The sequence below is a fragment of the Ptychodera flava genome, chromosome 6, assembly GCF_041260155.1.
Source record: "Ptychodera flava strain L36383 chromosome 6, AS_Pfla_20210202, whole genome shotgun sequence".
Lineage (NCBI taxonomy): Eukaryota > Metazoa > Hemichordata > Enteropneusta > Ptychoderidae > Ptychodera > Ptychodera flava.
The window spans coordinates 35875135-35898807 of record NC_091933.1 but is presented as its reverse complement, the minus strand read 5'-3'; the positions used below and the strand labels follow the sequence as shown (position 1 = coordinate 35898807).

The window sequence follows — 23673 nt, the reverse complement described above, 5'->3', positions numbered from 1 at the left end:
TCGCCAGCGGTTTTCCTATGTATATAGGGACTTCGGAGTTCCAAGTTTATTTGCGCCAGCAATAAGTATGCAGTGAAACAGGCTGTGACTATGTGCCAATCACTTATTCAGCCTAGATATTGATAAGACCATGTAGTACACCACCGCCATAACTCTGGTAGAATGGCTATGTAAATTGTGGCTAAGGGATAACAGAGTTGGTTACGGACCATACACGATTACCAAGAGGTGGGTATCAGCTACCACTGGTCTTTTGCTGATTTTGCTTGGCCCCCGACTAGCTATGATAACCCTGCTGGATTGATGCTCTGTGACCTAACTACTGTTAATTGTGGTGGTATAGTCAATCTCAAATACAATCACCAGTACCAGTAGTTCCCTTGCCAATGCTACTGTGGCAGTCCCCAACTACTGGTTTTACAATTCAAATAATCAAAAAAATAATATCATGTTTGTCATGTTTGGTTTATTCAAACTGATTTATCTTTATCACCAGTGAAGTATGTTTATTTGTACACGGATCAATCTAAATAAAGTGCATGTACAATAATTAAAATACTACAAATCATGACATTGAACTGTTTATAGCATGTACAACAAATATTGAGATGTATTTACATTAATTATGAAATTCTGAAAAAAACTTTATTTTTCCTGTGTAAAAACTGTACACTGTAAGTCTACACACTGTGGATAATACTTTGGATGGCTTAATCTCAGACAGGAAAGTCTCTTTCAAACATTTTTTGTCTTTCAAACATTTTGTTGTTGGTCCAGCAGAGGCAAACTTAGAATTATTGACTTCTTTCATTGGGGACAAATCTTATGTGAAGAAGTAGGCTAATTCTTCCTCTTCCTTGTTGGCTTTTTGAGCAGTTTTATCCACTTTACGCTTGGTTTGTGGTGGTTCTGATCTGTACACCAGCTTCTTGCCGGTCTGTTGTTGGCAAAGTAAATTGAAAAAAAAATGTCTGTTAGAAAAGTTCAGTCCACAATAAATGATGATAGCCTTAGATTACTTTGTTGACATTTAAAAGTTATTGACAAAATTTTTACTACTTCTGTGTTGTCATATTGTTCAAGTTGCTGAATACAACATTGGTTTCATCTCATTTTTTTTTTCAAATACTGATTTTTTTTCATGATTTTTTCTAAATACTTAAAGGTATACTGTCACCTGTTCCAATTTCGCCACAATTACCATGGAAAGAGAAAATCTAACCAATCACAGATTTTAAGCGGGTAGCTGCTTTTTAAACACAGTGCCCTCACGTGGGCATTTTGAATACCAAGGAATGCCCCTTTGACCATATGTGGGCATATATAGATTACAGGTGGCTGTATACCTTTAATATTACCAAAAACGCTGCACACTGACATTGCTCTTGTGCAAGATTTGGATAGATTTGTGAGAGTACTACCAATGCAAAAGGGAGTATATTAAATTCAGAAACACTTTGGTACAGACAATGATGGCATTCAAAGAATCAAATCTAACAGCTGTCAGAGGATGATATACAGGCACCGTAACATCACTGCTCTTAAACTTGCCAAGTATATCCATGATGTTTTTTTTTCAGGGTGACAAATTGTTAACCAGGGTTCGTAAGCAACTTCATCAAAATTGCCCTTGGTATACAAAATCAATTATATGCTTAAACAGTAGAAATGTGGTTCTTTCTGAGACCAGTGACCTTCGTTCTCTATGACCTTACTGAGACCACTGCATTGACAACAGACACATGAACATTTTGATAAGATATATGAACATACTGACGAGACAATATCCTTTGTTTTAAAAGGGAAATTAGTAACATCTTTAGTTGATAAGTCTTTACATTGTAAGTGGCACATTGTCTCACTATGTACACACAATGCCAGTGTATGCTTGCATAGGCTAAACTCAAAAGTGCAGACCAGAAGGAATCAATAACAGTGGCGTTGATAGGAATGACAATTATTTATTTCCTGGATACATACCTTTTTCTTGGGATCAGCTTGGGCTCTTTCCAATGCTCTTCTAACTCTCTCTTCCTGGTGTATCCTTTGTTGTTCTAGTTTTTCTTCTCGCAATCTCAGTCTCCTTTCCTTCTCCTTAGCCTGTTAGTTGGTATTATATTGTAAGTTATCTTATGAGAAACTAGTAACTGGCTCCACTATCATTTAGTGTCTGTGCTTATTTATTCATTGATATTTTGTCGGTAAATTTCATTTTTGGGTACTTGAAAAGGGCAAAGACATGTCCCATGATCATATGACTTTCCCCATTCCCCTTTGAGTAAAATAGACAGGGTGACCAGCAGTGATCTTCAAACGTGATGTTTGATCGGTTAATTACCCCATGACAAACCGCTTTACTGTCATTAATTACCCCGATATTTCTGTCAATTTTATTCAATTGGTGCATAAATCCAACAGATGCGTATAATCAATGACATTTTATCTTCCAATATTCTGCGGGTCAGTCCAAAGGACTGGATGAAGCGAACAGCTGTCAATAGTTAAAGTGAACAAGTATCAGTAATTTCGGTAGCAAGTCTTTCATAGAGACACCATGCAATCAGCAGAAAGCCCCTCTCTATTCTTGATATAGTTGAGAGTTTTAACCAATGTTACCATTATTGATGGCACAGGTATTGTAAAACTTCACTGAAAATGATGACTGGCAACCTGGTTTTTACCTTCTCTGCTGCTTCGACTCTCTCTGGAGGCATCATCTCAATCTGCTCAAAGAGTTCTTCAAGTCTGTTTTCAATATTTGTCAACATCTGCAGAGTACTATTGGGGGACAGAGTGGTGCATTAGTCATCTACAACTTGTATTCAATAGTATGATGAAATAACAAGACATAAAACCAATCTGAACTTCATTCATATGCCGCATACAAACCACCAATGTTCACCAAAACATCAGGGAAATCATGCAAAAACAAAATCTCTGTGTAGTGCACAGATGGAAGCTATTTTATGAAGAAAAAAAATGTAATATTTGATACAATTTGGCATACCTTGTCGAAATCGATCAGATGTCAATGGAGTAGCACATCAACAGAGATATGCATGATGAAAAGTGCACGGAAGATTTCATCAAATATAGATGTAAAAAATTAAGCCTGCATCACAAAACTTCATATGACAAGTTGACCACCAAAATGCACAGCTTTACGACCAAAGTACATGCTAGTTTCAGATAGGCATTTCCAGAAGAAAATTATTTTTTTGCACTTTTTCAGTTTTAATATATAACTTTGATATATATTTTTAAGTGATATCCTTTTTTATTCCTTTTTGTTGTTGCACAAATATTAGATATCCTTCATTAAAGGCCATATCAGCACATCTGGTGGGTTATTCTGTTTAACAACCATGGTGCCATTAATGAATTTTTGATGTGAACAACTCATCTAATGTTGTTTGAATTTCAAATGTAAACAGTTGTCCTGTTTTGTTGTGTCCCTTGCAAACATGCTATTGCTCATTTATGCAGGCATTAAGCACATCCATAAACTTGACCCCCAAAAAGGTTAAAATCAATGCTGTGAATGCATGGCAGCATTTATGTTTTCTCCAATTTCACAATTTTCTTCCCTGTGCACCCTTACAAGTAAACAGGAACTAAATGAGAATTATTACATTTCTTCAACAAAACTGGAGCCAAAATATGACTTGTATTTCACAATCTTTTGGAATCCTATTCATTTTCACATCACTTATGTATGACGGTATATCAGTAGTTCAAGTATGCCACTAAGAAAAGTTACTATGTGAGTTGGTTTAGATACATGCATTTCTCAAATGTAAAACTGACACATGCATAAAAAAAAACATGAGTAGAAAGGATACATAAACAATACACCATCCATCAACCGGACTATTAAAGAAGTACCACGACCAAAGCCCTACATCAGGCTTGGGTTAGAAGGGAAAGAAACACAAATTGGTATCAATGCAGACACACAGACGGAAGGTAGGGAACTTATGAACACCTACATTCAAAGAGAAGATAGGGTGTTAGACATGGAATGGGCTACAAGCCCTGTTACAACATGCAACATGAAAAGAAAACATGGAGGTACATGCATAGAATTGTACAGTAGAGAATTGATAAGACGACAGAATCAGAAGTCAGTGAGTTACTCTCAGCTATGTTGCTGAATGGAAATGCCATAGTGTGGCCATGCAAACTCCCTGCTAGACTGATTGTATGTTAAGGTAGAACGCACCTCAGGGACAGATTATCAAACTCTCAAACTTTTATAATATTCTTTTGGTCTACCACTTGTGGGGCGTCATTTTGAAGCTTATGGAGTAAACAAAGTTTTCACCAGCTTGGTTTTGTGAAAATTAAGAGTTTTATTTTACCCCCTACAGATAACACAAGGATGGCAGCAACTTTGAATTTCAAATATCAGTAAATATAGCCAGGTAGTTTGTTTCTATAGTACCAAAATTTGCACATTGACTCCAGATTTTTATTCTTGATTTCAAAAGAGAATGGTCAAAAGTTTTGCTTTAAGAAAGTTTGAGCAAAAGTTTAAGATTTTCATTTTTGAGTCGCGAACTAACATAAAATGACACATCTCATTTGCATTGCAAATTATATGTTTCAGTCTTGTACCGACAGGTAATTTGCCACTGCCAACAAACCAACAATCACTTGGGAGTCTGGCACACTGGGCATTTCCATGGCAACATAGATGTACATAACCCACTAACCTGATGTTTGCTTCGTTGTCACCGATACAATTGCGATACACATCCTCCACCTTCTTGTCAAGTTGAGCTAGCATCGCTTCCTGTGGGCAATCAAGGGAAAAATGAAAAAAGGGGGAAACTTGTAAGTGTATATCATGGAAGCAACATGCTAGCAACTAAATCTGGATCCCCCAATTCTCTGTACATTAGACTATCTTCCTTTTGTGAAAGGAAGGAATATTTCTAAGATACAGAGAAGTGTGGGATAGACTTGTGTATCGAAGAGAAAATAATTCACAGATGAATCATTTCCTTTCCAAACACTGAGTCCCTGAGAAATATGTTTTCAATAAAGTTACAAAAATTGGCTGCACGATAATTTTGAGCGCCATTATCAATTGTATAGGAAGAATGTAATTGTCATTTGTCTAAAAAGTTGAAAATGCATATGACGAATAACTGTCCATCATAATATTGATATGTACTTTGTTTTCAAAATTAGGAAAGTAATCCTCTTATTTCATATCTCCAGTGATGACTGCTTCCTGGACTCTTACGATGAATTTGCGATGAGTCTTTGTCTGGTGTAACCTCCTTACAAACAGATTTGTTTACAACACATCAAACGCCAACAAATCAGAGAAAGGATACGGATATTTCCTATTTGAACAAAGTGTATTTTATGGACAGTTCCGTGTGTTACCTGATCCTCTGCTTTGAATTCACCGAACGAAAACATTCTGAAAGAGAAACAGACACAGACATTTTCAACCTCTGTAAATGAAAATGCATATGTATATATTTCCATGACCTGTTCTATATAGCAATAGTAAATTCCAGATTCTATTGAACATTCTTCAGGTCACCCTATAATTCTAAAAAAATGTTTCAAGCCGATTAAAGATTATGGTAACCTGGATATGCACATTTATACCTCCATTATTATTGCATCTTCTTTATAAGTATTTTCTTTTGAAAACTGATGGTTAACTGTAAAAATATGCATCACTGAGACTGATGCATAGAATCCTGGCAAGTATTTGCTGGATGATATGTGATATGATACCAGGAAATGACTCACTTTGACTTGTGTTCTAAGTCTGCGGCTTTCTCTTCCTCCCTGTTGATGGCGCCATTCAACATGTCAATCTGCTGCTTCAGGATATCTGTTTCCCTTTCCATCTTGTCTTTGGTCGTCACAAACGTCTGCCTCATCTCTTCCAGGGCCTCTTCCGTTTCCTGGCTGTTCTGGATCAGGGATAGATTCTGCTCTTCAAGTTCTTGGAAGATGTCCAAGAGTTGGTGAGGATCAGTGAAGAACAAATCCAATGACTGAGTGGGACAGAATAAAAATAAATTATTCGATGGGTCTTCATCAATGTAGGAAATATATTCATTTCTGGGTTCTGTCTGATGAATGTTCACAGTTGGTCTCTCTAAAAGTATACCATACATTGACACTTGAAAGAAAATGACATACTGCAATATGCACACCTGTTGTGTTCTTCTAAGGTTTATCAGTGATTGTTATTTGATGAGTACTGTAGTTTGATGAAATAAACCATAGTATCTTTATGTGTACAATACATTACACACTGGTAAATGACTTGAACGGCTGTTTCATACATTGGAATTTCTATATCCACACACGAGGGTGACATTTTTCTGCCTTTTTGAAACAGATGTACACAGACTGCAATATCACCATACCCTTGTATCATACATAACCAGATCAGACGGATTCTTCAATCACCAATCAATGAGAACTTACTTCATCACTGTCAGAATCTGAATCCAATCCACTGTCAACTTCCGCTCCAGGAGCAGTCTGAACAGTTGTTTGTCTTCAAAGAGAAGAATGTAAAACAAAATTATCAATCATAAAATGGTATGTCAGTTGACAGACATCAAAATTTACATTTTAAATGCCTACTATGGTGTTACGATATTAGACTTTATGCTGGAACTAACAAAATCAAACTAGGTATTTTCTGCTTTTACTAGTAAATGAAGTCCTTTACAAAAACAGCAAATGAGAGATATTCACAGGCTATTTACAGTTTATGACATTTGTCCAACTAACACTCCAACTATCAACTCAAGTCTAGTGTACAAACAGTGGGAACATACCTTTTTCCTGATCCAACTTTGGTGGCGCTCTTACTCTGTCTGCTGGACTTGGAAGCTCTACCATCTAATGATGGTGTCGGTGAAGGGCCTTTCTTCTTACCAGATGCTGTCAACTTGTCGTCTTTGTCTTTTCTCTTTTCAGCCCGCTTCTTGGCCTTTGATGCTGACCTCTCGTCTCTCCATTCTTGTGGTGTCAGATGATCCAAAAATTTCTTGTACAGCTGGTATTCTTTTAGCAAGTCTTCATTCTTAGATATTTCACTGGAAAAAAGAGATGGCAATAGATTAATGTAACACTCTAGACCACATACCTTTGCATGGATTAACCACTGTTTAAAGAGTACAGTCATGTCTGTATGGCAAAACTTGTGACAGTAGAAATGAGATTTGAAAGCTTTGTGTTTGCTCTTGATAGTGTTATCGGGTACCATGGATATAAAATGTTAATCAAAGGACATGTTGAGGAACAGTATACAATTTTTAGCAGAGTCTTCTTCGGAGTGATCAAGACTTACAATAGTTTCATGTATGCAACCAAGTCTAGGTCAAGGTTGAAAATCTTCTCACTTATCCACTACATTTATGTTCTTTTCTCTGGCAGTGAATATGCACCATCTGTTTGACTAGCTTTAATGATTCTCTGTGACAGTTCATTTATTTTCTATCAAACAATCACATAAAAAGAAATTCAATATTTGGTTTCTGTTGTCCATTCTTACCTCTTAATCAGCATGATCTGTGCGTTGATTTTCTTGATCTCAGCAACTTTCTCCAGCTTGGCCTTTGTTTCAGCCTCAGCTCTGGATAAAGAAAAAAAAATTAATTGCAACAGAATTCAAGGTTGAAAATACTGGTATACGTAGTTTCAATAACACATTGGATATTACATTGCTAGCAATGCAAAAAGGGGACTGACATGATCTTGATAAACCGTCGCTTCATCAAAATTTTAGTAAAGGTTTTTAAACTCAGCTCACATTTTGATGGCTTCCACAGAATTCTTGTCATTCTCCTTCAAGAACTCGTCAAACATGGCGGCGTCTTCTTCAAGATACTGCTCAGCCAGCTCTAGTTTCCTCTCCTCAGCCTGGGCGATTTCTTCCAGTTTTCTCATCTCATCTCTCTTGACACCCAGTGAGTACTGCACCAGGAACATCTCCCTCTTCTTTGCGATGTAGTCTGTCAGGTTCTCCTTCTCAACATGGCGATCTGAGTGGGTACAGTGTGAGTATACATAGTTAAGACTCAAGAAATGTCTGCTTTATGGTAGTACACACCTCAAAAGTGAAAGACAAATCATGAAGAGAAAAATTGCCATGCAAAGTTTGGTACTAGAGAGACAAATTACCTTACATTTACAGATTTTTGAAATTCAAAATTCCACTATCCCACTGTCAACTCTATGGTGATTGAAAATAAATGTGAATCTAACTGAGACTGTGAAAATCTTTCTTACTCCAAGAGCTTTAAAATGAACCCCCACAAGTGGTAGATCAGAATAGAATTGTCAAAATTTGGGAGTCCGAATATCTATCCCTGGGCACATTCTACCTTATTTGCTAACAAAGCAACACAAAATATAAGTAATATTGGCAATGTTTTTTTTAATGAATTGGACAAACATTCAGTCAAACCTTCAGTCGCATTTATGAGTTTTAATGCTTAAAATGGATGCATAATTGCATGTACAACATAACATATGCAAGTTTCTGGTTTACCTCTTGTTACAGCCAATGTAAATTGTGGATCATCTTTGACAGCCACAGCCTTGTCTGTGTCTTTCTCATCTTCCAAATCTAAATCTTCATCAGAGTCCCCCATCGGTTTCCTCATGGATGCCCTCTTAGCATTCACACGCGATGCATAGGTTGTCTTTTCATGGACCTTCAGGCTTCTCTGCTTGGTGCGTTCCTGCAATGATACATCCACATTGAGATGTTCTCATTGATTCAAATCATAATGGTGTAAATATGAAACAAGAACTTTTTGCTGATTTCCAATGTACTCAAAAACAACATAAAATATTCCTTCCATTTACATGACAACTCTGCTTACATCATCCTACCGGTATATTCAACAAATTCAATGAAATTTTTTACAATTAGCCATGCATACTTACTGCCTTCTTTCTCTGCCTCTCTTTATCTCGGAGTAAAAAGATGTCATTCTCCGGAGGCATTGTGAACGGATTCTGATCTGTCCTCATCTCATCTCCATCTGTGGATCACGAAATTCAAGTCAGAGGGTTAAAGCTACAATTGACAGGGACCACATTATTAACAAAACCACATGTAGAAATAGAGATATAACTATGTGTATTCCTGTACACATGTTCATCCACATGTATTTTTCTTCAGAGTATATATCCTATAGAAAACTCTAATAGTCAGAGTATGTCATCTTATTCTATAGTAGGCAAATTCCAATTCCAAGGTGCTTGTGGTTTGTCCTTAATATATCTGTGGTGACAAGATCCTCAGTTCTGTGCACGGAGAGAGTAACTCTTCCATTGTGAGCAATTTTACACTGAAAATGCGTACTGGAACGTGGAATAGAGAATGTCTTTGGATATGAAATGACAGGATTGTCGTAGGGATCATACACAGACTTTGACAATGTGACAGGATACAGGGTAAATCTTACCGGGGTTAAGTGCGATGACGTCTGATTCGACAAGAAATGAATGACTATGACTACAAGAGAAATGTTACCTGAAAAAGCTGTACCTGATTGAGATTCTGACTTGGTGGATTGGGGAAAGGTAACTCTGCCTGACTGTCTGGAAACTGCATCACCTGACACAAATCATGTTGAAGGTGGAAGAGAGAGATAGAGAGGGGGATGACGGTAAGTACAGAAATGGAAGATAGATAATGTTGACTTTTGATAATTGTAAGCATTTAATGCAACTATGCAGCATGTTATTTCATTTCAAATCGATCAATGAGTAATATCTGACCCTATCAGCACAGCAACTTGGTCTACTTCCATTTTCCATTCTGTATTCTAGTTGTGGTGACAGGGTCATAGATATACCTGCTTACACTGACTCGCCATAGGCAAAATGAAATTTTGAATGAATGTACATGATAGTGACAAGGAACACAAAACTGATGGTGAGAATGAAACTTGGGAGGTTCATGGTCTGAATTGAACAGGGAAGCACAAGCCTTTTACTCCTGAAGCAAAGTTACTGAATAGGTTTAATCATTGTTGCTATGTAATTGATGGTCAACTCTGAGACTAATGACATGGACTTGAGTATTTGCTTGCATTTGCCACCTCTGCAGTTTTTATGCTTTCCTTTTCCCCTTGCATTTCTGCCCAACAACAGATGCATAACCAACTGTCATGTTAGCATATAACACCACATCCTCTTTGCTGTCAGTTTCCTGTAACATTTTACACCAGTGACACAGCAGCATTTGCACGAATATGTGTCACAGGTAGTCTTCTTCTTGCATGTGAATATATACTGCTAGTTATTTCTGCTTTTTCAAAGGAAGCCTGACTTACGGGACCGCTTTCCTGACATGGTGGATCCTGGTGACACAGGTGATGACCTTGGACTGTTGTCAGACATGATTGTGGCTGGGGGAAAGAAATTTTAGAACGCAATTAGAATCAGACATGAATCAACCACAGGAAAGAGTGCACAAATATTTCATTATATCTTGCTGATTAACTGATTCTAAAAATCCAGTCTGAAAGGCTTACTGCCAAGGTATCTGGCTATACTCACATCATCACTCATTTAATTAATGATTTTAAAATGGATGACATAACACATAACAAATGTTCTGTGAACTATAACTTGTGCGGCTGAATCTCAATAAAGATTTCAGATAGAGTATTCTGCAGGTGACAGGAGGGGGGTTATGTTAGATGACGGGTGTGGAAGCGATTTTTCAGATTGTACCTCCAGGGTCACATGATACTGACACGGTTGTATTATGGTATCTACTAGCACGATCGTAGTACTATCTCAATGTCCATGAAATCGTCAAGACATGGCCAAAATGGCAATAACCTATTAGCAAAGCCGATGTTAGTTTAGGGTTTTTTAGGGGGTGAGGAGGGGGGGGGGTTGACACTCATAGGAAAATAACCCACGCGATGCTGTGACTTACTAATTTATACTTCTACGAAGCACCACTTGAAAATGGCTTTTCGACTTGTGTCATTGCACTTCGAAGCTTGAAAAATGCTACTGCCAAAATGATTCTCGATAGGACGGTGTTCAATCCAATAGTATGTCACCCATTCTACACTATGACTCGTCTGATAATACGTCCGTTGTGGTATCGACAGACAGCTCAATATTTGCTTCGGCCCTGCTTTTGCAAACGCTTTATGGAGTCTCATTATGAAATGACGGTACAAACTCTCCCTGCGACAAATAAAATTTACCTTTGTCTTCAAATTCTCGAGGAATTTATGGTAAAAACGTTGTCTCTGAAGACCTTCTATCAGAACCTGGAACAGACAATAACAGTACGGCAGCGATCCGCTCCTAGCAACCGCGTTCGTTTGTTTGGTGTAACTTTCCCCATAAATAAAAACAAACGGGTCGTCTGTTCTCACGATTCGAGATCATTTAAAGTCTGATATCAATCTCACAGGAGCCACGGCTTTACCAGCAGAAAATCATTTTACAAAAGGGTGAATTTTATTTAATATTATATGTTTCATTCATGTCATAGAGTTTATTTGATATTTATAATGGAAATAAAAAGCACCGATGAGGGCGCACTAATAGTTACAGGACAACGTTTGTCTACTTGTACTTTTTTCAGCTGAGACTAGTAAAGAGAGCAGAATTTCAATGGATTTGAAATTAAATGAAATGGGGCGACATTAACGACTACAGATAGTAAAACTCACCTATTCGAAAATGAAAACACCGTCCTTTATGTGTTCGAGATACATATTGCACAATATAGCCTTTAGTAAGCAATAAGTTCATCACAATAGAAGGAAACACTGCAAAAGTCACTCAGTTTCTGATAAAGCTTTTAACTTTTCTAAACCCACGAGATACAGTAGTAACGCCAACCACAAATCAAATATTGCATATCTTTCTAAATATTTTGTTTGTCTTCTTTATTCTGGCCTTGAATATTGTTGCTTTGCATCAGTATTTTTATTTGATCTCAGATTTTCTAACCCATTTTGGTTCCCCGAAAATACTTCTAGTAGGATAACAAAATTTAAAGTCAAAACTAGCTTAAATAGTCGGCTCAAATGATTGAGGAACACATAACCTTAATTCTAAGTGTCAAATTCACTTTTGACATAGCACGGTTTTGAGTAGCTGTGGGTCTATAGCTGTGGTGTTTTCAGACGGGATTCCTCTGCCTTTTACGGGCTGGTTTTGACTTTTACGATTTTAACTCCGCCACCAATGTCAAAACCACTCCGTAAAAGGCAGGAATCCCTTCTGAAAACACCACAGCTATGGACTCACAGCTACGTTTTGAGGCGAACAGCCTTTTTATGGCGCAAAGATCATTATCAGCATTTCGCGAAGCTATTATCTGATCGTTGACACATCTGTAAGAACTCTTCCTCAAGTTGCATCATGCTTCTTGTCGATAATGAGATAATGTTTTGTCATTGACTTCAACTATGAAGAGCATTCTAGCTTGGTTGAGAGAATATTTCCTGAAATAATTGTGATACCCATGTATTGAAATCAACAGTTTAATTTGTCTGGCCCTTTTCAAATCTGCACAGTCGGGGTGGGGGTCATTTCCATGGGAAGTGCATACAAGTACACATATACTACCCCGGTTTTGACTCCCATTTTCGCCTCAAAGAGACAGAACCTAAGATTTTGATTCCCGTTTTTTGACTCAAGCATGATATTGACCAAACATTCTAGAAATGTAGAGATTTGACGTCAGTATTTTAATTGAAATGTAGACTATTGACCACCGAGTTGACGGAAAATTGTAGACTTGCTCCGTGTCTGAGGGCATATAAGTATTAAAACATATAATAAATTGAAGGACCGAACATCAGCTGAATGTCGCTCTAAGTGGCAGGCTGTTGCGTAGATTGTGGGATGAACGCCTTTGCCCACAGCCACTAACTCGGCTGCCGAGAAAAGCCATGCGACCGGGGGGAGGGGCGTCACGTGATAGGAAAATTGTAGAGTTTGTGCTCTTAACCAACTCAGTTTTTTTAAAGGAATATTGTCATCAAAGATGACAAAAAACCTCATACTATATATTTTCAAAAAGCAATTTAGTATGATAGCAATAGTTTACTCGAAGAATGAAGGGGTATATAGTTGGGGTAGAAGTCCTCAATTTTGGTATTAATTATAAAATTAATTTAAGTAAAAAACTTGATACCATTTTCTTAAATTGAATATTTCTCTTGAAACAAGAGTATACATTTTATTTTGCATTATCTTTCCTCATTCTAAAATGGCATGGATTGAAAGACTTACACTCAAAAAAGTGATTAAAAGCATGATAAATAAAATTAAAATGCCTCTTATTAAAAATATAAGAACTCTACGGCCAAACAAAATAGTTATTTTGTTAAATAGTATTTTTAAAAACATAATGTGAAAATTTCAGAAAATGACCCAGCCGGAGTGGGATAAATTCTTTGGACATCTTCAGGAGAAAAGAGAAGCCAGGAAATCGGGTGATTTGCATAAATTTGCATAAATTGACACTTCTCACCCACTCAACTTACGACTGCTTGGCAAGATTAAAGGTGAACCCAACCAATATTTTATTCTTGGGTTAACAAATTGAATGAATATTTGCAAAAAATGTGATTTTGAGCAAAATACGCTGTGTTAATGCAAACTGTCCAGGAGATACCTGTACCAAAATCGGGGGTCAGTGCCTCCCCCAAAAAATGAAACAAACAAATACACGATCCTTTATTGGACACTCGGGAAGAAAACCCAAAAACTCAAGGTTCTGAATATAGCACAGACAGTAGCCATGGATGTATATTTTCTAAATCATGACAACAGTAGTACTATCTATGCTTATAGTAAGTTGCTCATGGGCGTTAATTTTTTTACATCCATGATTGGGATCACAGGTGCCCGCAGTGTTGCTTGGAAAGCCTGCGGCCTTCGGTTTCACACTTTCAGTTTCGATCGACTATCGGCATGCGGCAAGCAAAGTTGCGAGCTCCACTTGTGTCATGCATTGTAAACTATTTTTATTGTACGCCCTCAGCGATAGCGTTCGGCAAGGTGAGGTGAGGCAGGACATCGTTTGGACCGCTCAGCTGTTGATTTTAGAACCGTAAGGAAAGCGGGCATATTATAGGCACGTTCACGTGTCTGTACTGGACTGTAGTCACCGCGACTACTGCATATAGCCTATGTTGAAGGCCGTTTGAGGACTGCAGACACAAACTAGACGCAGAGAAAAGTTGATTTCACAGTCTATAAGTTTACAATAATCCTTCAAATATGGGTAAATTGATGGTCCAGAATGCCAAACAAGTCGTCCTGGTCTGCAGAAACGGAGAGAAAGTTCTGAAAGGGGAATCTATGAAGGATGTTGTTGTTCTTGAAGAAGACGGCCAAAACGGGGTCAGCATCATTGTCGGAAGGTATTCTATGGCAAAATCACGAATCATTTCATAGTCATAGTTTTGCTTGTAAGGACGCTTTCTTCGTCAAACTAGAGGTTTTATTGATGGTTATTTTGTTCGTGGTTGCTTTCTATACAGTAATGGACTTCTCGAAGCAATAGATCACGATGCCAAAATACAACAGAAGTACAAAGAGACGAAATTCGAAAAAGTAATCGATGCAACTGGGAAGTGTGTGCTACCAGGTAATAAGAACATTTATATTGCAAAACTTACGTGAATTGTGACTGAATATTACGACTGAATAATAGTGGGCGTATCAAGTTAAGGACTGTCGAGTCCGAGACATTTTTCACTAAAAAGGGTAAACTTTCTTGAACTGTCATCTTCACTCGAGCGCAGTCCCTCCCTGTGACCTGACTGTGACCCAGATAAGTTCAGTGACCTTAAAAATTGTTACTATTAGATACTATTTCGCTAATTGCTGTAGCTTTTCCCTATGTTGTAATGTTGCAAAAGACTTGTGTTACGTTTTTATAGGCCCTATTAACAAACTTCAAAGACTTACCTGGTGTCATAAGACATAACCATTTATCAGTCCCAGCATGCAGTAGCACAATTAAAATCCAACTTCGATTTCGGTGATTCGATCACGTGTATCTACGATTACACCGAACACCTTTTTTCTCCTTGGTGGCAATGCAAAACCAAGCGCACTGGGCAATGCTAAATAGTGCCAAAACATTTTACAACTTTAAGACATTCCTTTTTTACAACAAATTTGAAGTGATATAGTAACTGTAATTTTATCACACACATATCCAGGAATTGACAGGAAACTTCATTATAGTATTGGAAATCTACTTGTGCAAATTACGAGGAAAAAATCATGCTCCTAAATGTTTTTGTTGGAATAAGAAAATGAGTTAATGCTGAAGCTTGCACTTCTCTTGTCACATTGAGACATTAATATTCATACATGTTGGTTTCAGGTTTTATAGATGGTCATACACATCCTGTTTGGGATGGAGATAGGGTACGAGAATTTGCCATGAAGGTAGGCTTACAAGCCACTGGTTTGTTTTTGTTTTTTTTACATAAAATTTTTGCATTTTTGGTTTTGTTATTGCATCAATCATATTAAATTTCATATTCATAACCAATTTGTTCTAGACTATAAAGTATATAGGTGTGAATTAAAAATAGTAAGAAAAAGATAATCTTGTTTGGCTTTATTTGCATATCAATTCATTTGAATTCACAATTATAAAAAAAACAATGGTAGAAAATATTAGATAATCTTGTTCGGCTTTGTTTGCATATCATTTGAATTCATTATTAAAGAAGACAATGGTTCAATTTTCTATTTTGATGGTCAAGCTATTCAAATGATGAGAACATAATTTAGCAAATTTTAGGCAAGTTTCTGTTCTTAGGCCAGACTGAGAGGAGCTGAAACGTACCAGTTAAAGAATCTCTTGAACAGTCATTAATATCCATAAACATCATTGATCAAATTGACCAAAAACAGTTAGTTTTTCAACTCCTAGGCTATTTTTTTCAGTGCTACATAGTCGCATGATGAATAAAAATGCGGTCACCAAAATATAAATGTATACAGCACTCAAGTATTTTTCTTGATAATAATTATAATGTCAGCAGCGGGGAAAAAAGTTACTTTGTTTTTTTCCACCCGAATGTAGCTAGCAGGTGCTTCATATATGGAAGTGCATCAAGCAGGAGGCGGAATCAACTTCACAGTAGAGCACACCAGAAAAGCATCTGAAGAAAGGCTTTATGAACTCTTCAAGGACAGACTGGAGAGAATGCTGAAATGTGGAACAACTCTTGTGGAATGTAAAAGTGGTTATGGTTTGGATTTGGACACTGAAATCAAAATGCTGAAGGTAATCCAGAAGGCCAAAAAGGAATTGCCGATTGAGATTTCCAGTACATTCTGTGGTGCCCACTCAATTCCAAAGTAAGTTATCTGAATGCATTGCTAGATTCAAGCTATAGCAGCTGAAAATGTGGAAGCTTCCCCAGTACCAACTTCATTTTCAGGATAGCAATTCCCCTTGTAAATTCATCATATTATTATGTGTATCATTAACTTTACTTTTGTTGAAAATGTATAATGGGGTTTCAAATTGTTTACAACTCAATCACCACAGTACCCTGGAGGGACTGTGAGCTGGCAACCACTGACCTGATCGTCATGGATACTTCAGAGACCTTTGAACCCTGACCCCTGATGACTTGTGACATATCACACAGTGATTTACCCCCAGCTCAAGATTCAAAGGGTGAAGATCAGTCATACCACTACTGCTTCCAAATCACAAATTGAGATTGAATTGAAATAATGTCCCTGTATCATACAGTGACTGCGTTGATATGGAGATGTATTATCACACTGTATTTTGTTTTCGTATTTTGATATTGTGGTGTTTCATCATGTAACTAATGTTGGTTAGTCTTTGTCAAATACTACTTTATATGCCCACTTTTTTCAGAGGCAAGACGGCAGAAGAAGCTACAGATGATGTCATCAATGTACAGCTTCCTGTGGTCCATAAGATGATGCAAAATGGTGAACTAGAAGTTGATCACATCGACGTCTTTTGTGAAAAAGGCGTGTTCAACTTGGATCAGACCAAGAGGATTTTAGAAAGTGGTGTCAACGCCGGTCTTGCCATCAACTTCCATGGAGAAGAACTTCATCCAATGAAATCTGCTGAGGTTAGTATCAAATGATCGTTGATGGAACTGTGCAAAAGTTTTGCTTTGGTAGTTTGACTATTGAAAACCCATGCATGGTACAAGTACTAGTTTTGAAAACAAGTAAGGTGACATGAGACTGCAAGTCTCACTAAAGTATTTTTGAGATCTCTTTGAAGTCTTAAATATATGTAATGTTAGCATGAGCTACGATCAGTCTACAAGACTGGTGAGTATTGAATGTTGATGCAATAAGACTACCAGTAGTTGCTGTCTTGACAACAGACTGATAAAATGTTTTACTTCTATAGGATATTATTTGTGTATAAACATTTTAAGAAGGCAGGGTCTCTACACTATATCTACCATTTTTTATAAAAACTAAAATATAAACCTGTATTACGTAGTTTTGGAATTTGCTACTCACTGGATTACACAAGTATACTACCAAAGTAATTTTATATCTGTGGCGAGCAAACTGTCCATCATATCTGAAATTCAGTGTTAAATACTGTTGTATTTTCTATCAAATCAGTTAGGAGCTGAGTTGAATGCCAGGGCTATAAGTCACCTTGAAGAAATCAGCGATGAAGGCATCAAAGCCATGGCCAAGTCTGGCAGCATTGGTGTACTGCTACCAACTACAGCCTATGTACTGAGGTTGAACAAACCGCCAGCTAGAAAACTGATAGACAGTGGAGTTGCCGTTGCACTTGGTACAGACTTCAACCCTGGTGTCTTTTGTGTTTCCATGGTAAGCTGAATGACATCACCATCCTATCATCAAAATCATGGATAAATCAGAGATGAAGCTATTTGCAGTTGTGATATTCAATCTCCTTAAATGTTGGCGAACACTAATACACTAATACAGACAGACAAGCAGCGTTGAATGTCGTAGGGTAGAAGCCAACTATGGTGAACTCACAAGGTAGCCTTGTCCCAGGACAAACCCACTCACAGCCTTGAACCCAGGTCAATTTGAACTAAATTAAAGCAAGTATTATTGTTCTGGATACTGTATATCGTAAAGAGTTCCTACCCTTTCAAAAAATCTAATATGAAAGTAAATTTTGAGAGTTATATCATACTACTTAATTTGCTGCTTACATCATTCGTAATAATTCTGAGAGATGGAGGCAGAGCCCAGCCTTGTATCATTTCTAAACATCAGTTGAAATTTTTACTCTAAGTGTTCAAGCAGGTATTTTATTCATTAACTCATGCAAAAGAAGTAAATGTCATGATACGTTTTTTTTTCAATTTCAGCCATTGACTATGCACCTAGCCTGTGTTAATCTTCACATGTCAATGAATGAAGCATTAGCAGCTGCCACAATTAATGCTGCAGCATCCCTCGGTAAAGCTGACACCCATGGATCATTGGAGGTTGGAAAAGTTGGCGATCTTGTCATCATAAATGCACCACGGTGAGTTTTTCCTGTAACCAGATTTGGTTTCTGATTTGTAATCTTGGATTTGTAAAAGATCCTGGTTTGGAAATCCATTAAGTCATAATATGTAAAGGTTATAAAAAATAAATAATACAAAAAAAAATATTCATTAGTTTTGATATTATGTAATCTTCAAAAATCTGCTCTGTCAGTGAATTTTTATATTTTCTGTTTTTTTTCACAATTTCATTCTGGGTTTAGGTAATTTTCTTTATACATTTACAAGATGCATGAGAACTGGACCATGTTACATACTACAGTTGTTTTCAGAACCATCCAATCCAACAAAAAGACTGTATAAACTTTTTTCAATTTTGCCTTTGGTAAATTCTTTTTGTAAAAGCAGCATTCTGCAATTCCCTTTCAATTTTTGCTATACATTCTTTTTTATTTCTTTTCCTGTCCCCCCATAAAATCTAATGGTCAGCACCTACTACTAGTATGAACATATCCTAATTGTGGTAATCATAATCAAAGCTCTATTTTGTTGCTTCACATCCAACACAAACATTTTGGTGCCTAATTCTTGCATGAATGAACGTTCAAACTTCACCAACCTTTTCACATTACTGGTGCATCTTCTTTTTGCAGATGGGAACACCTTATTTATCAAATGGGAGGTCATGATCACCTGATTCAGTACGTAGTGAAGAGGGGAGATGTGGTCTACACCAAGCCTTAATGGTTATTATGCTGTGTGATAAACTTGTGTGCAAATCCTATGACTTTAGCACTGCCGCAGACTACAGCCATAGTTTATCAGCAGAAGACCAAAAACATTGTCACAATACACTTTTGAACTATCTCAAAGGATTGCAAAAGTCGTTGTACATTATCCATCTATGTGTGTAGTAGGCGGTGAACTAACTTCATGCTTCACTGTACAAATTCACTCGTGTGGACAATGAAAAATAGTACAGCATTTTTGTGATTGGAGTATTGGGTTTTTTGCAGACTGTATGGCTAGGAAGCAGGGTTCTCGAAAACTTCAAAACAAATTTTTAATGAAAAAAACTTTTCCGAACAAATTCTTAACGATTATTGAGTGTCAAGCATGTAAGCAGTTTGCATGTTACATGCATGGCATATGGTGCAAATTTGCATACAATTATGGACCTCCCTAATTGCAGTCTCATTTGTATCAGCCTTTAGTAGATCAGAATGTCACCAAGCCTTCAGGTAGCCATGTGAAGGGGTTTTGCTTACACTATTAAAGTTGAACTTTAACCTTCAGAATCCAGAACACTCAGTAATAGTGGCACTTTATCACATACTATGGGACTATGGTAGGGAAGATTTTTCCTGTGGGTCCTCAGATATATGATGGTTAAAATAGTGAACCACATAAACATTTCAGCCATGTGGATGTCAGTGAGCAATCAAGTCTCACAAGAATGGATTCCATAATACCTTTTGAGAATTTCAGTGCTTATATTGTGACCTGAAGTGTGCTACGGGGATACAAATGTTCAGCTGTCACAGAATGTAGTGAACTGTCCAGTTGAACATTTTTATTTTAGAGCAATAAAGTGTATATTTTGCAAAAGACCAAATGGTGTGTTGAAGTGATCAGTCTTATCACTCGTGAGATTTTGGCAATATTTTTTCTACTACACTGGTCAACTTTTGATGATGAATTGGGCCATCTCATGCCTGAATGTCAGTGACAAAAATTACCTAAATGTGAAAACATCACCGAATTTTCCCCATGACTTGTCAATCAGATGATGCAATGTAATTTTGAAGAGGTAAAGGTATGCCACTTTCATTTGCAATGTGATTACGTATACAAAATCAGAGAGGATTGACTTTGCTTTCAACAATTCTCTGCTATTCTACATGTGTAGATCTACATCTAACCAACTGCAGCGGGTTGAAAAAAATCGGGTTGAACAAAAATCAGGTGCTTGGCCAGGCAATACCAGCCAATCAGAAAATCTTATGCCTTACGTGAATGTGTACCCAAATTCCATTGGCTACTGCAAAGCATGGTATTTGAACATGGGAAAGAGGACTATCTGAATGATTAAAAGTTTATGAATGTCGTGGCATGTCTGCTATACTTTATTGATATTTGCTATTCTGCATTTGGACCGTAATTAATAATTCAATTACTTGCATACTTTCTCATGAGGAAAGTCTTGTAGTAGAGGCACCACTGTCTGTGGTCATGGTCATATGTGTTCTTTAGTTCAACTTTGGTCATCAGGCAATGTCATGGTAAGTCTTCCACAATTACACTTGACTAATTCATACACAGCAAACTCAGGACATTGTAAACACAGGAAGCTGAGCACCATCACATTTTGATAAAAAAATTATTTTTACTAGTGTGATGACTTTAAAATAAACATTTTAATAAAAGTTCACAAAGTACAGACAGTAAATACGAAACTGGGCAAATCTACTTCTATACTACATCGAGGAATGGCCATATAAGTTACATGATTCATTATGAAGAATACAAAAGTTCAGTACCAGGGCTTGTAGACAATGGTGTCTGAAAAGAATTAGCATTCTAGAACAAAATAACAAGTAGGTCCCATTCCTTCCCAGGGGCCCTCATCTTGAAGCTTTCCAAATGGCAGCCAGCACTGTATAACACATGAACTATTACGGTCAGACTGTTTATTCTCTCATTTCACCATCTTCCTCTTCTTCTTCTACTCCTCTGACATACATGACATTGTTACATCTTCAAGAAAGAGAGAAAACCAGATCCATTAAATCGGCATAATTATTGACTCATTTTAGGAGAGCATTGCCTAATCCATTTCCCTTTACCTGTACAATTCTCTGCCATCTTTATCTGATCATGAATTGTCAAACTATAGATAGAATGGTAAAGAAGACGATACGGCGTCAATCTTTGCTTCTATCCTGGATATGATGTGATGCAATGCTCTCCATACATATTCAGTGCCTCATAATGCAGGCATCATTTAGGCAGCAGCTGGCAAAATTGACTGGCGTTTCACTTGGTATTTTCACTTGGTACCAAAATCTGTCTCATCTCTGAAAGAAATACAACTATTGTGTGCATAGGCTCCTCCCCTTGCTTATGTTTGAACATTTTGTCAGACCTCTTATTCATGCCATTCTACACATAATGTGCTCCTTACCCCCCCCCCCCCCCCTCCCCATTCCCTGTTAACAATCCACACTGGGTTTGGGACAAACCATTGTGGTGAAATGGTTAAGAAGCAGATGTAGAAAGATGTGATCAAAATTTTATCAGGAGGAGACACATCACACATGATAGTGCAGTGTTGGAGTACTTTTTGTAGATAGGTATATTCATGGCTGCCAAAAACACCTGTAGAAATGCAAGACTTGAAATATCACTGCATCTCACCTGATAAGAACTTCTCCCAGATTTCCTGTCAATGTACCATCTATGAATTCTTCTGTATTTGCTAACTGCAAGATGCAAGTAAATTCAAAACATACTTGTTAAATATACACAAATGCACAAGACCCAAACACATTACGAAGTACATGTATGAAGTGCCATATTGCAATTTATAACAAATGTTTGACTAACAAAAACTACAACAGAGTGATTTATATAAAAAATCCAACACGCTTACCTGTAGGTTCATGTATCCATCTACTGACACAAGGTACCCCTTGTATTCCATTCCCCATTTAAGTTTGACCATTACAGGTTTTGCCTGTCAGTCCATTCAGGAAAGGCTTTGGATTTAACGGAAGAGTCTGTGAAAGGGAAAACAAATAAATTTCAATCCTGAACAATATTTTTTATACATTTTAACTAACAGTATTTTCTCACCATGCTCATCCAAGAAAATCTCATAATATTCCGATGTGTACAGATTTGTTGAGGTTGAACTGTAATGCAGTGACAGCAGCTCATTCGGGGAAACTTTTTGGGCGATGTCTGTTACTACATCATTGAAACTGACAGAGGAAGACAAGAAAAAATATCGTAAGCAATACCAGTGCATTGGTCTGTATTAACACATTTCCCATCACATAGCTGCAAAATTGTAGCTCTCTACGGTGAGGCGGTCGGTGAGTTTTGGTTTTTGCGACCTCGCTCACCAGTAAAGCTACAATGCTGAAGGCCCTGTAGCATACAAAATAAGCGCCCCACACATGGCGCGGCATTTTCATGTAACATCCCATATTTACTGCATTTGGTCGTACCGATTTATCACTACTGAAGACTAAACACTATACTACACTTACCTTGTCATTTATGGGTTTGGTATTAGCACAGACACGTCGATCGCGTTCCATAAACATTGAGCGTGTTTCTGGGAGCCGCCATTACCGGAAGTTGGTAATGGCGGCTCCAAGAAATGTTTTTGGAACGCGATAGACGTATTTGAACAAATACCAAACCCCATACACGACAAGGTTAGTGTAGTATAGTGTTTAATCTTCAGTAGTGATAAATCAGTATGACTAAATGCAGTAAATATATGGGATTTTACATCAAAATGCCGTGCAATGTGCAGCGTGCTTATTTTGTATGCTTCAGGGCCTTCGGCATTGTAGCTCTACTGGTGAGCGAGGTCGCAAAAACAATCTCTTCCTACCTCCATGCAAAACCAAAACTCACCGACCGCCTCACCGTAGAGCTACAATTTTGCAGCTACCATCACACTATCATCAACAACAGACAGTTTGGAGTTCGTGGTCACCATGCACTGCACTTTTGGATAAAAGGAACGGGAGTTCACATTAAAATATACAGCAAGTTTGACCGGAAAGCAAATAAATAGCAACACTCCAGAAATCTCTTTTTGCCTCCATGCTTGCATCGTTTGATGTCAACTCTACCTATGAAAACCATAGACAGTAGAGAAAACTGACAGGGTGCTTGACTATGAGATCTTCGAATGATCCGAAATCTGTTTCTTGGATATCTCTATGGTTTCATACATTTTGAATAGGCCGCTTCCCCACAGAGGAAACACAGGACCAGTAGCGGGTGGAAATGTAAAAGCTGCGATAAAACAATAACATAGTATTTTGAACGATTGCTACTTACAGCCGCCATTGTCGTAGTGTAAAGCACGCGTCTTGTACGTTTTAGGACATCCGAGCATGCGTGGTGTTTGGACTCCCTA

The 23673-nt window shown here is 37.5% G+C and overlaps 3 protein-coding genes across 5 annotated transcripts; 1 reads left to right on the top strand and 2 right to left on the bottom strand.

Moving 5' to 3' along the window:
- Positions 1-446: 446 nt before the first annotated feature.
- On the bottom strand, positions 447-11360 carry LOC139135628 (cilia- and flagella-associated protein 100-like). Of its 3 annotated transcripts, none has more exons than XM_070703120.1 (15): positions 11235-11360; positions 10341-10415; positions 9551-9619; positions 8944-9041; positions 8543-8735; positions 7802-8033; positions 7544-7624; positions 6825-7085; positions 6466-6538; positions 5776-6026; positions 5398-5434; positions 4716-4795; positions 2682-2778; positions 1981-2100; positions 447-937 (listed from the first exon to the last, which is right to left on the bottom strand). In XM_070703120.1, exons 2-15 carry the CDS (start codon positions 10405-10407, stop codon positions 824-826), a joined length of 1773 nt encoding a protein of 590 aa, XP_070559221.1. In that variant the 5' UTR covers positions 10408-10415; positions 11235-11360; the 3' UTR covers positions 447-823. The 3 variants fall into 3 exon arrangements, with proteins under 3 accessions (XP_070559221.1, XP_070559220.1, XP_070559222.1); XM_070703119.1 differs by having other exon boundaries at positions 9536-9619; positions 11235-11349; XM_070703121.1 differs by lacking the exon at positions 9551-9619 and having other exon boundaries at positions 11235-11349.
- A 2679-nt stretch (positions 11361-14039) lies between these two features.
- LOC139135626 (probable imidazolonepropionase) lies at positions 14040-20127 on the top strand. The gene is made up of 8 exons (XM_070703116.1): positions 14040-14417; positions 14538-14644; positions 15392-15456; positions 16103-16380; positions 16916-17141; positions 17656-17874; positions 18390-18550; positions 19166-20127. The coding sequence occupies exons 1-8, from the start codon at positions 14275-14277 to the stop codon at positions 19254-19256; spliced, it is 1290 nt and encodes a 429-aa protein (XP_070559217.1). The 5' UTR covers positions 14040-14274; the 3' UTR covers positions 19257-20127.
- A 783-nt stretch (positions 20128-20910) lies between these two features.
- LOC139134468 (small nuclear ribonucleoprotein F-like) lies at positions 20911-23603 on the bottom strand. The gene is given in 5 exon segments (XM_070701328.1): positions 20911-21269; positions 21930-21994; positions 22165-22245; positions 22247-22291; positions 23595-23603. Coding segments are annotated over 5 exon segments (267 nt in total). The 3' UTR covers positions 20911-21202.
- Between the last annotated feature and the right edge of the window lie 70 nt (positions 23604-23673).